This window comes from Diplotaxodon limnothrissa, linkage group LG2 (assembly GCF_057381915.1).
Source record: "Diplotaxodon limnothrissa isolate DT_005_m linkage group LG2, D_limnothrissa_male_GT1.1, whole genome shotgun sequence".
Taxonomy (NCBI): domain Eukaryota; kingdom Metazoa; phylum Chordata; class Actinopteri; order Cichliformes; family Cichlidae; genus Diplotaxodon; species Diplotaxodon limnothrissa.
In genome coordinates, this window is record NC_140597.1 from 39197801 (window position 1) to 39211449 (window position 13649).

Sequence of the window (13649 nt, forward strand, 5' to 3'; positions counted from 1 at the left end):
ATAACCCAACTGCAGGACCACACTGGTGATCTACAGCTAGAAAAAGGGCCTCCCACCAGTGGTGTAACAAAAATCCAAACTACAAATCAAAAAGCAATAAAACAACATACAATCTGGATAAAACTCTAAAATCTGGAGCAAACGGAATCGCCGTACTGCTCCAACTTGCCGTCCACACGACGATAAGTTAACAGTCGATCAATATGCACGCCAGCTGACTCCGATAACCGGCATGCATATGGCCGTTGTCCACGCCGACGTCCACTGTAAAAGCTGACAGCAGCAGGGAAAGAATTCTCACAACGGGAACAGACGGTAAAAGCACAGCAAGGCAAAACAGCAGCACTTCAGTTCACGTAGCTTGGCGCAAAACTAAGGCCCACACTTCCTGCGAAACATAATAAATAATTACTATAAAAGAACAATAGAAGGCAGAGAGCGTAACAAAAGTTGATTACGTACCAAATAAGCCGGGTCATAGAATGTAAGCAGAATAGCTCAGAGGAGGCTTCTATAGCTACGACCAGCCGCGATGGAGACTTTAGAGGAGTAACCCACAAACGATCTCTACCACACCGAGGAAGTCAGGTGACCAAAAAGGAGATCACAGGCAAGCAATGCAGAGACACTCAAATGGCCACTATTTATACCAGCGCCCCCTAATGGGCCAGGCTGAAAGTGGGTTGGACCGAGGGATAACATTCATCCTGCCACATTCGAAATGAAGCCCAGGCTACATCTTTTATCTTATATCAAAGAGCATTCAGAACTGCACTAACTGACCCATTTGCTTGGATCAAATAACAAGCATGCTACAGGATCTTATGAGTCATTTTTCTATCAAAGCAACTACAGGGTCTGTCCATTGAGAAGGTCTGATCTGGGAAGATGAAAGGCATTTTGTACTTCTCAAAGTTTGAACTGAACTGAATGAAGAGGTCAGAGCATATGGCATGGTGCAGTATGAGACGACCCCTTTTTCATTCCATCTGTATCTTGTGCTCTTTATTTCAGCAGAACGGGCAGTATGGTTGAGCTGTGAGAGACATACTGGTATGGCTTCTCCTGGGTCACAAGAGAAGAAAATGTCGAGATGGCCAAAGCAGACTCCAGCTGAATCTTTTCAGATTTTCTCCCTGATCCTTCATCTGCCTGTTCTGCTGACACTGGTCCAAACAAGAGCCACTAAGGCAGGGAGGCTTGAGGATTAATTGTTTTCTGCAGGTACAGAGGGCAATGCCAGCGGTCTGCTTTATAGAGCCCCCATTGAGATTCCATATGTTGGGTTAAATCTGTTCCCTTTTTTCCCCAAAGAATTGGCTTGTGTGTGTTTGTCTGCACTCTGGACTGACAAAGAGGTCCAGAGCAGCATGTTGTGGCTCGCTTACCAGCAGAACGATTCCCAAACCAGAAATCATGCCAGCCACTTGGCCTAATGACATCTGCTAACATCTCATTAAAGTATTAAATAGCAGTGAAACTGTTGCCTTTGGAGTTGTGGGAGGCATCAAGTCTTTTCTACCTGAGGCTACAATCGTGTGAGTGCGACCTTTCTTTCAAGAACATCCTTCGTTTCGTAGGTACTTGGAGTAAATTCGCTGAAAAGGTATACATTCATGTCAACTGAAGATACCTGTATCCTTCACTGCTGATGAAAAGATAGAAAACACAAGAATTTCTAATTGCATCTGATATAGGAAATACTTAATTGATTATTAATCACACAAATCAGCCGCAGCATTAAAGCCGCGGACAGATGAAGTGGATAACCTTGATGACCACATTATGATGCAAATTTCTAGCAGGAATCCTTGGGTTTTGGCTTTCAGTTTTTTCTACTTCTTTTCCATATGGGTACAGTGAGACCTTGAGGGCACTGCTTTGCTTACTTGGTCACCTTGCTACTGTAGTTTCCATTCTATAATTTGTGCTTGTCCTTGTTGTGAAGATTGGTTTGTGACAGTTCTAAGATAAATGGCTTATGTCCTGTGGAACATATTTTATTTTGCTATGTCCAGTATATCATGCCAATAAATCAACACTTATGTGTCTAACCTCCCCCGCCGTTGCCAGGACAGCTCGTGGTGTGCCAGATTTGGTCAACAGCTGAATGATAAATTCCCTTTCTGAAGGCCACAGGAATATGCCAACGTTGCTGGGCTGATTTATTAAAGACAAAACAGAATGTGAGTGTGGGAGTTTTGTTACCGATGGGATCGTGAATGATCTCTGCTGCTGCCACCGGCCAATATGGAGGGGATGATGCCACAGTAGGTGTACACAGAATTATCTCTTTGGATGCACTGTCGAAGAAATGAAGCGAATATATACAGCAACCAAATCGCTCCCTCCACAGGGATTTGCAACGTAAAAGCATTTTGCATCAATAAACAGAGTGAAACAGTCCCGTCATCCATACTAATTTTTCTTTATCAGTGTTGTACTGTAACAGCGCTGGATAAAGGCTTAAATCCTGCGATGACTGTTTTTGTATCCTTGCCAACATTCGTTCAGTTCCCTACGTTATGTTGAAGATGAAGGTAATATATAGTACAAACATAAGTAGATGAATTTTCTGCTATGACCCTAACTTTTTCTCAGCCAGTAAAATATTTAAAGCCACAGATTGTTTGAGCTCAGCTTATTCATGTAATGTTGTCTCTTGCCTTCACATCGAAGTGCTCATTAGTGAAACTACTCGTATCTCTGCATGATGTACTGCATGGGAATGTCTTTAGGGTTCCTGCATATACAGAGAACAGCAAATCGTTTCATCATATGACCACATTTGGTTGTGACTACTGTGGGCCCTGTCAACTACAGCACACAATAAATCCCTGCAATGCAGGCAGCAGATGTGAATGTGCATCAAGCTACTGTATGAATGTGAAACTGCAGTGCTCTGTAATGCTTTTTCTTAGATACAGAGACATGAGTTCAATTTAAAGGGGTTTTACATGAATGCCAATTTCCTTAATGCAGACACAAAAGACCCACTACAGTGTTTGTCTCCCTGCTTATGTCCTTGTCTACTCTCGTGTCTTTTTTGTATTACTTTCCCTGGAACACTCTCTCACAGTCTGTGTCTAAAACCTAAAGATAATTATTGATTTGATCAACTGGTCTCTGAATGCTATTGACACCCTTTTCTCAACGAGAAGTCTGCTCTCGGGAGAGCCCGAGTGCCCTGGAGGGACTTTCCCTGCCGGATACACGATGGACGGGTGGCAGAAATGGAGGGTCATGTGCCTGGCGGGACTGTCGATCGAGGGCGCTGAAGATATCTACCTATTTGGAACCATGATAACAGGGTTCTTGCTGATCGGAGCTGGCTTGGCCCTGGCTTATCGGAGAATTAAGACAGCGGAACCAGCTGTTCAAACCCCCCCAAGGCTGCCCGCTGGGATTGGAACGATGGGACGAGGCGCGACTTCTCAGAACGGGCTCGAAAGCAGAATGGTTAAGACCTTGGAGACGCTTACAGCTGCCGTGAATACTCAGAATAACACCTCTGAACGTATATTAGAATACATCAAGGAGAGGCCTGCTCAAAATGACACCCTTGAGCGAAAGTTGGATTGCATCGCGGAACAGCTCACTGCAGTCGTGAGTTCTCAGAATTGGCTATCTGAGCAAAAGAATGAAAACACCAGCAAGTTTGATACCATCATGGAGAAGCTCGCGGTTCTCCGAGACCAGTGTCGGAGTGTTAAAGAACAGCTTTGAAATTCTCATGAGTTGTCGCAAAGAAAAAACACCATCATAATCCGGCTACCCCTTCGACGCCAGCTGTGGGCTCAAGGCTGGAGCTGAACATCGGGTCAGCTGGAGGCGCAGTCGAAAGATTGCAGCGGTCCCAGATCAGATGTACACACTGGGACTCTTTCCCATGTTGCTGTCTGTGTTTATTGTGCTATGGTGTGTTGATATCTGTGCATTCCTGTATTATCCTTTTGTGTTGCACATTTTGATGTTTTTTTCCTCGCTACCTGGCCTGACCTGTCTCCCCAATGTGATGTTTGTATTGTATGTACGGTCGGCAAGGTCTGTCATCTCGGTTGTGGGCAAAAGACCTGCAACTGACAAATAAAGGCTATCTCATCTCTCATTGTCTCTGACAGAAAAGGGAAGAAAGAAGAAGAACGAAAACCATCAAGCCCGACTGTCAGATGAACATGACAGAGCTGGGCTTGTCTTTTAATACATATTTTCACTCTCAACTTGAAATCGCATCTAATATTGAAGCATCGCATCTGTTACTCTCTGGGGTTCATCAGTATTCACAGCTCCTTACATTCAATTAGCTGAGTGTTCGCTATACACACACACACACCACATCACATACACACTCCTGCGGATGACCTTCATCTTTTTATATGCCTGGATGAATAATAATAAGAACTGTATTTTAAAGTACACCAATCAGCCACAGCATTAAATCCACTGACAAATGAACAATACTGATTATCTTACAACAGTGAAAACTGTGAAATAGTGGGATAGAATAGGCAGCAAGTGAAAAGTCTGATTTTCAGTGTCTTAGAAGCAGAAAGAATTGGCAGGTCGAGTATCTGAGCGACTTTTACGAGGGCCACACTGTGATGATGGATGGGTCATAGCTTCTCCAAAAGCACAGGTCTCGTGGGATGTTCCTGGTATGCAGTGATTAGTACCTACCAAAAACGGTTCAAGGAAGGCCACCAGCTGAACATAAAAAAGGGTCATGATTGCACAAGGTGCTCTGAGAAGCAAGGCTGGCCCATGTAATTCAATCCCTCAAAAGAAGCTCTGGATCACAAATTGCTGAAAGTCGAAGTGCTCGCTGTGTCACAAAGGCGTCAGAACACACAGCTTGCTGCCTGTGGGGGTTACGTTGGCAGAAGCAGAACGGTCAGAGTGCCTATGCTGATTCTGAAACATCAGAAGTAGATCAGGGAGCAAGCAGTGGAAGGATGGTTGGATAAATCACCTTTTCTTTTTCATGCGGGTGGTCGGGTGTCTCTGCATGTTGTTTACCAGGGGAAAAGATGGCAGAAAAATGCCGAATGGAGGAGCTGGCTAAAAACATTAAGTACTGGCAATCGAGTCAAAGTTACTCTGACACATAAAACGTACCTAAATAACACTGCTGGAGATCATGTGCAGCACACTGCTCAATAGCAATCGTTGTCCTTGATTGAAGTGGCTTCACTTGAAACACTGATCAGGACTGGTTTGAGAAATATAACAAATAGTTAAAGGTGTTGATGCTGGTATATTCACCATTCATAATATATAATATTAATATGATATGCTGGAAAAACAAGCCTGATCCATTGAGGCCCCACTTGGAGCATACATGACTCCTACTTGTAGGAGTAGCGGTTGTTGATACAAGGCCATGTAAGAGGTCAAGTGACACCTTGAATGGTCAAAGCTATTTTAGTGAGATGACAGGCACTTCAAAGTACGAGCAGGGTAGTTTAAATTCTGAAAAATAAACATTTGCATTAAAAATGAACGAGAAAAGAACAAAGCTCTAACGGGAGCAATTGAAACAGAACATAATTAGGAGCACTACCTCCAGAGCATTAGTGTTTAGAGACTTAGCAGAAGCATGGTGATTTAAAAATAATAAAAGTTTCCTGTGTTTTAAGGTCATTTGCCCACTTTGGCTGATAAAGATGGCTTCTAACAAATTGCACATAGCTTACACTGATGGTAGGTATCAATAATGAAAGACGTTTACTGTTGCTTATTAAAAAGGCTGGAAAAATTTCATACAATTTCTGACAGTGATTGATGCAATTCGCTGTGTTGCACTCACATTACGTTCTTCGCTGCGTTGAAGACAGATGAGATGACTTTGAAGATCTTTACAAAGCCTCAATGTGATGAAACGCTAACATATCAATAGAAAGTCTGCCTACTGTGCCTTAATGCTGCGACAATGTGCCTTAAAGGCTGTGATAACCCCTTTCTTTGACACTCTCTACACCAGGGGTATCCAACTGTTTTTGAAACAAGATCTACTTTTAAAATTGCCCGTCTGTAGAGGTGTACCAGTCTGAATAGTGATCAGCCTGTACTAACAGTGCATCTGCATATATACATATAAACAGAACAAAGAAAAAAGTAATCAGCAGGAGACTTATTGTCAGAAGCAGCGGGATGTTTACCAGTGGCCTGAGGGTCAGTTTGCCCTGCATGGCCTACACACACACACACACACATGCACACTTTGATTAGTTATATTGTTGCAGCTTATTTGAGTTTCATTGAATAGTACAAAGAGAGTCATTGAAATATTTGAGCCAAGTCTGTCTTTTTTTCACTATGTATTTCAAAAGTGTAATTTTTTGAGAAAGAGAGAGCATTTAAAATGTGTAGCTTTCTCAGGCTACTCGCTTGAAATAACCTATTCTGAAAGTTCATTGTTCAGATTTTTATATTTGTAATGTGGGTTAGGTTTCTCACAAATTCCCAGCTCAAGTTATTGTTTCAGTCCAAAACTGTTCCAGATATATTGTAACAAATTTTTACAAGTCGGCTGGTGGAAATAATTTTACTTCTCTACTTTCATGAGGTAAAGCTGACAACTTGAAATTATACAGAGCAGGTCAGGAACGCAAAAACCTGTAACTGTAAAAAGTTGTATAAAGTTACAGTGAGTGCTACAGTCATCTGTGAAACATAGTGGAGCCTCTGTCATGGTTCGGGGCTGCATTTCAGTCAGTGGATCTTATCAAAATTACAAAAAACAAAAAAAAACAATTGATGGACAATGATCTCAAACATGCTGGCAATGTAGTTAAACACACACACACACAGTGGAACACTATTAGTCATGAACTGGCCTTCCCAGAGTCTGGACCTCAGCATTATTCGATTCAGATTTATTTATAATATAGTAAAAACAGAGAGAAAACCCCAACAATCGGACAACACCATATGAGCACGCAGCTGGCGTCAGTAGGAAGGAAAACTCCCTTTTAACAGGAAGAAAACGCTGACAGAACCAGGCAAAGCCCCTTGCAACCAGTTGGAGGTTAGGGGAGGGAGACAAGACAAAAATATCACTGTGAAAATGCAGAGTGGTGAATAAACACAGTATGAACAAAAGTGAATGAAGAAGAAAAATGATTGATCATTGCTGAAGCAGTATGTGATCGTTCTGACAGAGACCAGAAAAAAAGACATCCAACAACCAAAGAAGAGCTTTGGAGAGCACAGACATCCAACAAAGGCGTTCCATTGTAGTGATAATTCAAGTAATCCCCCTTTTTTATTACTTGCAGCACTCAGAGCAGCTTCAGCTGATGTGGTTTTCAAACTCTTGGTAGATAACGGACACTCCCTCCTCCAGGCTGCATATCTGTTAGCAATAACTTTTCCACTGGGATTCCTATTTTTGTTTGTGCTGGCTTCGCTTGTGTCGAATGTGTCTCATGCATTGAAAGCTCCCACCCAAAACTCTTAGTCAGTTGGATTAAAAGCACTGACATCCCAGCAGTGGAAAAGTTTCACCATGTTCACTGAACAATAATAATTACATACAGAAATGAATGACCGAAGAAGTTTAGTCATGTTGTAGCTTTGTAAGGAATGCCTATTTAATTAAAAAGTCAGCAGTTGTCCGGGCAGTAGATGCTGGCGTATGGCTTGTTGTTTTCTCTCATCTAATCTCTCTGTAAAACCAGATAATTAATGGTGCTGTGGCAGGGGAGCCTGCAGCCATTAATGGAATGGATTCAACTTGTTTATCCAACTTACTCCTTGTCCTGTACTTTACTAATGAGGATGTGTGCCAGGGCAAGCCATCACTATGGTTATCCTACATTTGGGGCTTGACATCAGTCAGTTCCTTGTGCATGAGGCTCTAGAGAGGGATCGTGAATTCGACAAAATCTTCATTATTATTAAACATATATCACTCCTGGTGAAGAACTACCTCCAGAAGACCAAAATGATATTTTTTGATTGGGCTGCACAAAGCCCTGACTGTAAAATCTGTGTGATGAACTGAAGACCAAAGTCCAGAAGATCGTCAGAATTAAAGCGGTTGAAGCCTTGAAGTATTTGGAAGTCTTCTGAATTGTAAACCAAGGAAACAACTATTGTTTTCCACTTGAAAATTATGTTCATAGAAAGGTGAAGAGCGTGGGAGGCTTTGGATACTGGAACCAATCCCACTTATAGGGTGAAAGACAGGGTACACCCTGGTCAGGTTGCTAGCCTGACTGAATTGTAATGAATTTTAAATTGTGGTAAATTGTTAACCAACTGTGAAAATATATGTGTAGAAAAAAAAGAGGATCCACTTTACTGTCTCCAAGAGTCACTCTAAACTGTATGAAGCCAAGTCGGTTGAAAAGTAGGGCAACAAAACCGAAACCACTTAATATCCAAATAATATCATGTGGTGGTTACAGTTGAGTAATATAACACTAAAATTTATGGAATTGGATAATAAGAGCCCAAAAGCTGGTGACAAAAATGTGGAAATACACCTTGGTAATAAAATGGTAACAGAAAGGTAACAAAGAAGAAACAAGAACATAATAATGTGGTCATTTCTAAGTAAGTACCAATAAATTACCTGTGGGAGTTTTTGTGTAATAAGCAAAAAAACAGCGATGCAAAACTGCCACTAATATTTATTTATTAATTTTTTTTATTAAATAGAAACAAGTAGTTTTGCATTTTTCAGCTCTGTTTCTTGCCACTACCACAGTTGTTTCCAGGTATTAATCACACAGTTTAAGTTTGCTTTAATAGGTTATTAATATGTTATTAAATAGAAACAAGCAGTTAATATTTAATTAATTATTTTTTATTTCATCAGACAGTTTAATAAACACAAGATTTTCAACCTCCAACACACACACAATTTCCAACAATTGCTTCATGCAATTCAGGCTTTAAACGGCTAAGATGTGAATACGAAAGCTTTGTTTGCCCGTGTAATTGCTCTCTGAGTTGCAGTAGGAGAGAGTAAATGTGCTGGGCAGATCCTAGCTGTGAATACCTAAACTACATAGCTTTACCCATTGTTTTATGAGTTTTATCAAATTATACAAAATATATTTGTTTTTTACATGGTGTAACAAAAACTGTATTGCATGGTTTTCTGCACTTATATAAAAGGTTAAAGAAGCTTTTAATCTTTGCTTTGGAGTATTTTGGATATTTACAAAAATTTATCTGTAAGCTGTGACCTTTCAAAACTAATCTTCTGTACTATCTGTAATACCTTCACATTTTTTGTGGACACAAACTGGATTCAGATTCTACCAAATCATTTTTTTCTATTTTTCAGTGGATCCTAAACAACGTTCCTCTGTTGCTGCGGTAGCGTGCACTGGCCTGTGTAAAGTCAGGTGGTGTTTAGATCTTGGACTGACTGGCACAAATACAGAATGAGACACTTCATTTGCTTCCATGTTTATTGTTGCAGCGTGTGCCTAGCAGCAACCTCTCATCAGTAGCCTCTTTAATTGGTTGCGACATTTGCCTCTTTTCCCCTCATTTTAAATGTGTTATGTTGGCACTGGTCAGAAGCTCTCGCACTGAGTTGCCTCTGGCATTGGCTTGATTTGACTGCCTCATTAAGTGAGGAGTGTGATTGGAGAGAAAGAGTCTGTAAGGCAACTAAGCTCAGACCTGACAAGCCTCCATGCCAAGTCTTTATTTAGATGACTTTTGTCACTGTTAATTATCTTGCTCTCTTGCTGCAGTGCCACCCCAAGAAAAAAATAATAAGCAGGGGTGTAATGCCAACTGCTGCTCTTCTCTTCGTTGGTCACGACAGCCTGAAGGGCTCAATGAACAATTTTAGAGAAAACCAGGTCAGTGTACTACGATTACCTCTAAGGAGCTGAAACGAGAGGTTAATTATTTATTTATTTGACAAATTTTGACATAAAGCATTTCCTTTGGCTTTATTCAGTAGCAGTACTATGAACTTCATATCATTTGCTGCCCCGTCATTGGAGAGTTTTAATGCCAGCTCTTCGCCTCGTGTGTTGGCAGAGCTCCTTTGTGTCATGAATCGCTGTGTGGCAGGCAGGAGGAGGACCCAAACGCAAAACTCACAGACATGGGGATGAACTCAAAATCACAGCTTTAATGCTGGAATGGCAGAACATAGGAAATACAAAACTAAACTGGGAAAAGTAAACTAACATACGCAGAGAGACACAGGGAGATCCACACAACATGAGGGACGACGTCACGCTGAACAGAGGGAGACGCAGACAGAAATACACAGAGGGTTAACGAGGAAAGTGGGAACACACGGGGAACACAGGTGACACTGATAATCATAACGAGACAGGGCGTGAGAGTCACAAAGTAAACAGGAAGTGCACAGAGGTTCAGACAGGAGGAGAGAGAGCACGGGGAAAACACAGACATAACGGGCTGGGGAAACATGAAACAACCACAAAGGGAGACGAGGACTCATAAATACATAGAGGGCACACAGGGGGAAGAGAGAGCACGGGGAGAACTTAGACATAATGGGCAGGGGAAACATGGAATAAAACATAAGGAGAGACGAGGGCTCACAGATACACAGAGGGGCACACAGGGGGTAAAAGCCATGAAGGGAAAACACTTAGGGAACAACACAACAGGGCAACTCAGAAAACATGGCCTAAGCAAGGAACAAAATACAAACATACAAGGAAACTAAGAACACTGGGCCAACATGGCCCAGGACCATGACAGTACCCCCCCTCAAGGGCTGGCTCCAGACAGCCCAAACACAGAAAAACAAAACCAAACAGAAAACAACCCAGGGCGGGCGGCGGGGGCCCAGGACGGAGGGCTCGGAACAGAAAACAAAAGAAGAGCACAGCAGACACCGGAGCCCAAGAAAATAACCCAAACACAGCAGTTCAGGGGGCCGACCATGCGGAAGGCAACGGCGGAGACGTGGAAACAGTTCAGGAGGCCGGCCGTGCGCAAGGCAACGGCGGAGACGTGGAAACAGTTCAGGAGGCCGGCCGTGCGCAAGGCAACGGCGGAGACGTGGAAACAGTTCAGGAGGCCGGCCGTGCGCAAGGCAACGGCGGCGACGTGGAAACAGTTCAGGAGGCCGGCCGTGCGCAAGGCAACGGTGGCGGCGAAGGAGACGACGGAGCAGTTCAGGAGGCCGACCGCGCGGGAGGCGGCGCCGAAGGAGACGACGGAGCAGTTCAGGAGGCCGACCGCGCGGGAGGCGGCGCCGAAGGAGACGACGGAGCAGTTCAGGGGGCCGACCGCGCGGAAGGCGACGGCGGCGACGTGGACGCAGTTCGGGGGGCCGACCGCGCGGAAGGCGACGGCGGCGACGTGGACGCAGTTCGGGGGGCCGGCCGTGCGGAAGGCGACGGCGGCCACCCAGGAGAAGAGGGTCCGGGGGCCGGCCGTGCGGAAGGCGACGGCGGCCACTCAGGCGAAGGCGGTCCGGGGGCCGGCCGTGCGGAAGGCGACGGCGGCCACTCAGGCGATGACGGTGCAGGTCCGGCCGTGCGGAAGGCGACGGCGGCGGCACTCCAGTGTCAGGCGTACTGGCCGAGACCCGGTGGGCACAGGACCAGTCGAGACGGGACCAGTCAAGGCGGGACCAGGCGAAGCACAGGCTGAGGCTGCAGCGGACGAAGGCTCTGAGGAGGCAGGGCCAGACGAGGACGAAGACTCGGAGGCAGGGCCAGACGAGGACGAAGACTCGGAGGCAGGGCCAGACGAGGACGAAGACTCGGAGGCAGGTCCAGACGGAGCTGCAGAGGCGGAAGCCAAAGCTGGACCAGAAGCACAGGCTGAGACTGGACCAGGCGTAGCAGAAGCACAGGCTGAGACTGGACCAGGCGTAGCAGAAGCACAGGCAGAGGCTGGCCCAGGCGATGACGAAGACTCGGATGCGGCTGGACCAGGCGACGACGAGGCGGTTGCAGATGGCGGCTGGACAGGCTCCTCGGGCCCTCCAGCCGATGCGGCGTGAGGCTGAACGGGCCCCTCGGACCCTCCAGCGGAGACAGGAGGCTGAACGGGCCCCTCGGACCCTCCAGCGGAGACAGGAGGCTGAACGGGCCCCTCGGACCCTCCAGCGGAGACAGGAGGCTGAACGGGCCCCTCGGACCCTCCAGCGGAGACAGGAGGCTGAACGGGCCCCTCGGACCCTCCAGCGGAGGCCAAAACAACGCCAACAGGCATGAAGTCCTTCGGCCGACATGAGGACAACTGGCGCTGCACTGAGCACTGACTCTGCCCAGGCAATGCGAACATGGTGCAGTTCTTAGGGGGCTGCTTAAACTTCAGGGGTCCAGAATCAGCTGGTGACTGAGACCTAGCCTCTGGGGAAGCCCTGGAGTGGCAAACTGTGCCAACGGCGGCTAAACCATGGAAAGTACCCTGAGTAGAAATCCAGTTACCTCTCTGCATGGAGTGAATGAGCAAAACTGGCGACACAGGAGACTGAGCGGAGAGTGGCTGCTGGGCAGCTAACTGAGTTACTGGAGACACGGGTGAGAGCGGGAGCTGAGCTGCTGGAGACACGGGTGAGAGCGGGAGCTGAGCTACTGACGGTGGTGAAGTAGATAACTGCACGGGGGACTGAACTGAGGGCGTCTGCACTGGCACAGGGGACTGAACTGAGGGCGTCTGCACTGGCACAGGGGACTGAACTGATGTCTGTTGTAACGGAGGTGGTGAGAGTGGAGTAGATGACTTCACAGGAGAATGAACCAGAGGTGAGTGCACAGGAGATTGAGCTAGAGGTGGTAGTGGTAGTTGAGGGGAAAGTGGAGCTGGTGATTGAGTGGATGACTGTGCTAAGGGATGCTGCACTGGGGACACTGGAGACTGCACTGGGGACACTGGAGACTGCACTGGGGACACTGGAGACTGCGGTGATGGTTGTAGTGGAGGTGTAACGGGTGGAGGAGTGGCTGAAGTGGCTGTGGGTCGGGCGGCTAGTGGCTCAGCTACAGGGTATAGTAACGGCAGGGCTATGGGTTGAATGACTGACTGAGTAGCAGCCTGAGTGGCTGGGTGTAGTGACGGTTGTGGTGGAAGAGAAACAGGTGGTAGTGTGGATGATGGAGCTAAGGGCGACTGAGTGGCAGACCGAACTGATGACTGAAGCGATGGTAGAGGTGAAAATGGAGCTTGTGGTGGAGTTAATGGCTGAGCTAGCGGGGACACAGGAGACTGAACTGAGGGGGACACAGGAGACTGAACTGAGGGGGACACAGGAGACTGAACTGAGGGTGGCTGCGAGGGAGCTAACTGAACTGAGGGTGGCTGCGAGGGAGCTAACTGAACTGAGGGTGGCTGCGAGGGAGCTAACTGAACTGAGGGTGGCTGCGAGGGAGCTAACGGAGCTGTGAAGGGCTGCGAGGGAGCTAACGGAGCTGTGAAGGGCTGCGAGGGAGCTAACGGAGCTGTGAAGGGCTGCGAGGGAGCTAACGGAGCTGTGAAGGGCTGCGAGGGGGCTGACTGAGCTGTGAAGGGCTGCGAGGGGGCTGACTGAGCTGTGAAGGGCTGCGAGGGGGCTGACCGAGCTGGAAGTAGCAGCGAGGGAGCCGACGGAGCTTCTGGTAGCACAGCAGGTGAATTAGAAGGCCGAATGTCCGGCTGTGGGGTGGCGCGTCGGCGGCGTGAATGCCGTTTCTTTTTTGATGATG

The 13649-nt window shown here is 46.4% G+C and overlaps 1 protein-coding gene across 1 annotated transcript; it reads left to right on the forward strand.

The window, feature by feature from the left end:
• Nucleotides 1–2222: 2222 nt before the first annotated feature.
• Nucleotides 2223–3726, forward strand: LOC146639128 (uncharacterized). Its single transcript, XM_085365173.1, has 2 exons — nt 2223–2270; nt 3100–3726. Exons 1-2 carry the CDS (start codon nt 2223–2225, stop codon nt 3724–3726), a joined length of 675 nt encoding a protein of 224 aa, XP_085221299.1.
• The last annotated feature ends 9923 nt before the right edge of the window (nt 3727–13649 follow it).

Bases quoted from the DNA above. Each gene is read 5' to 3' on its own strand.
- LOC146639128 (XM_085365173.1), top strand. From the start codon at position 2,223: ATGATCTCTGCTGCTGCCACCGGCCAATATGGAGGGGATGATGCCACA. The intron at 2,271-3,099 runs GTAGGTGTACAC...TAAAACCTAAAG, and splicing joins ATGGAGGGGATGATGCCACA to ATAATTATTGATTTGATCAA.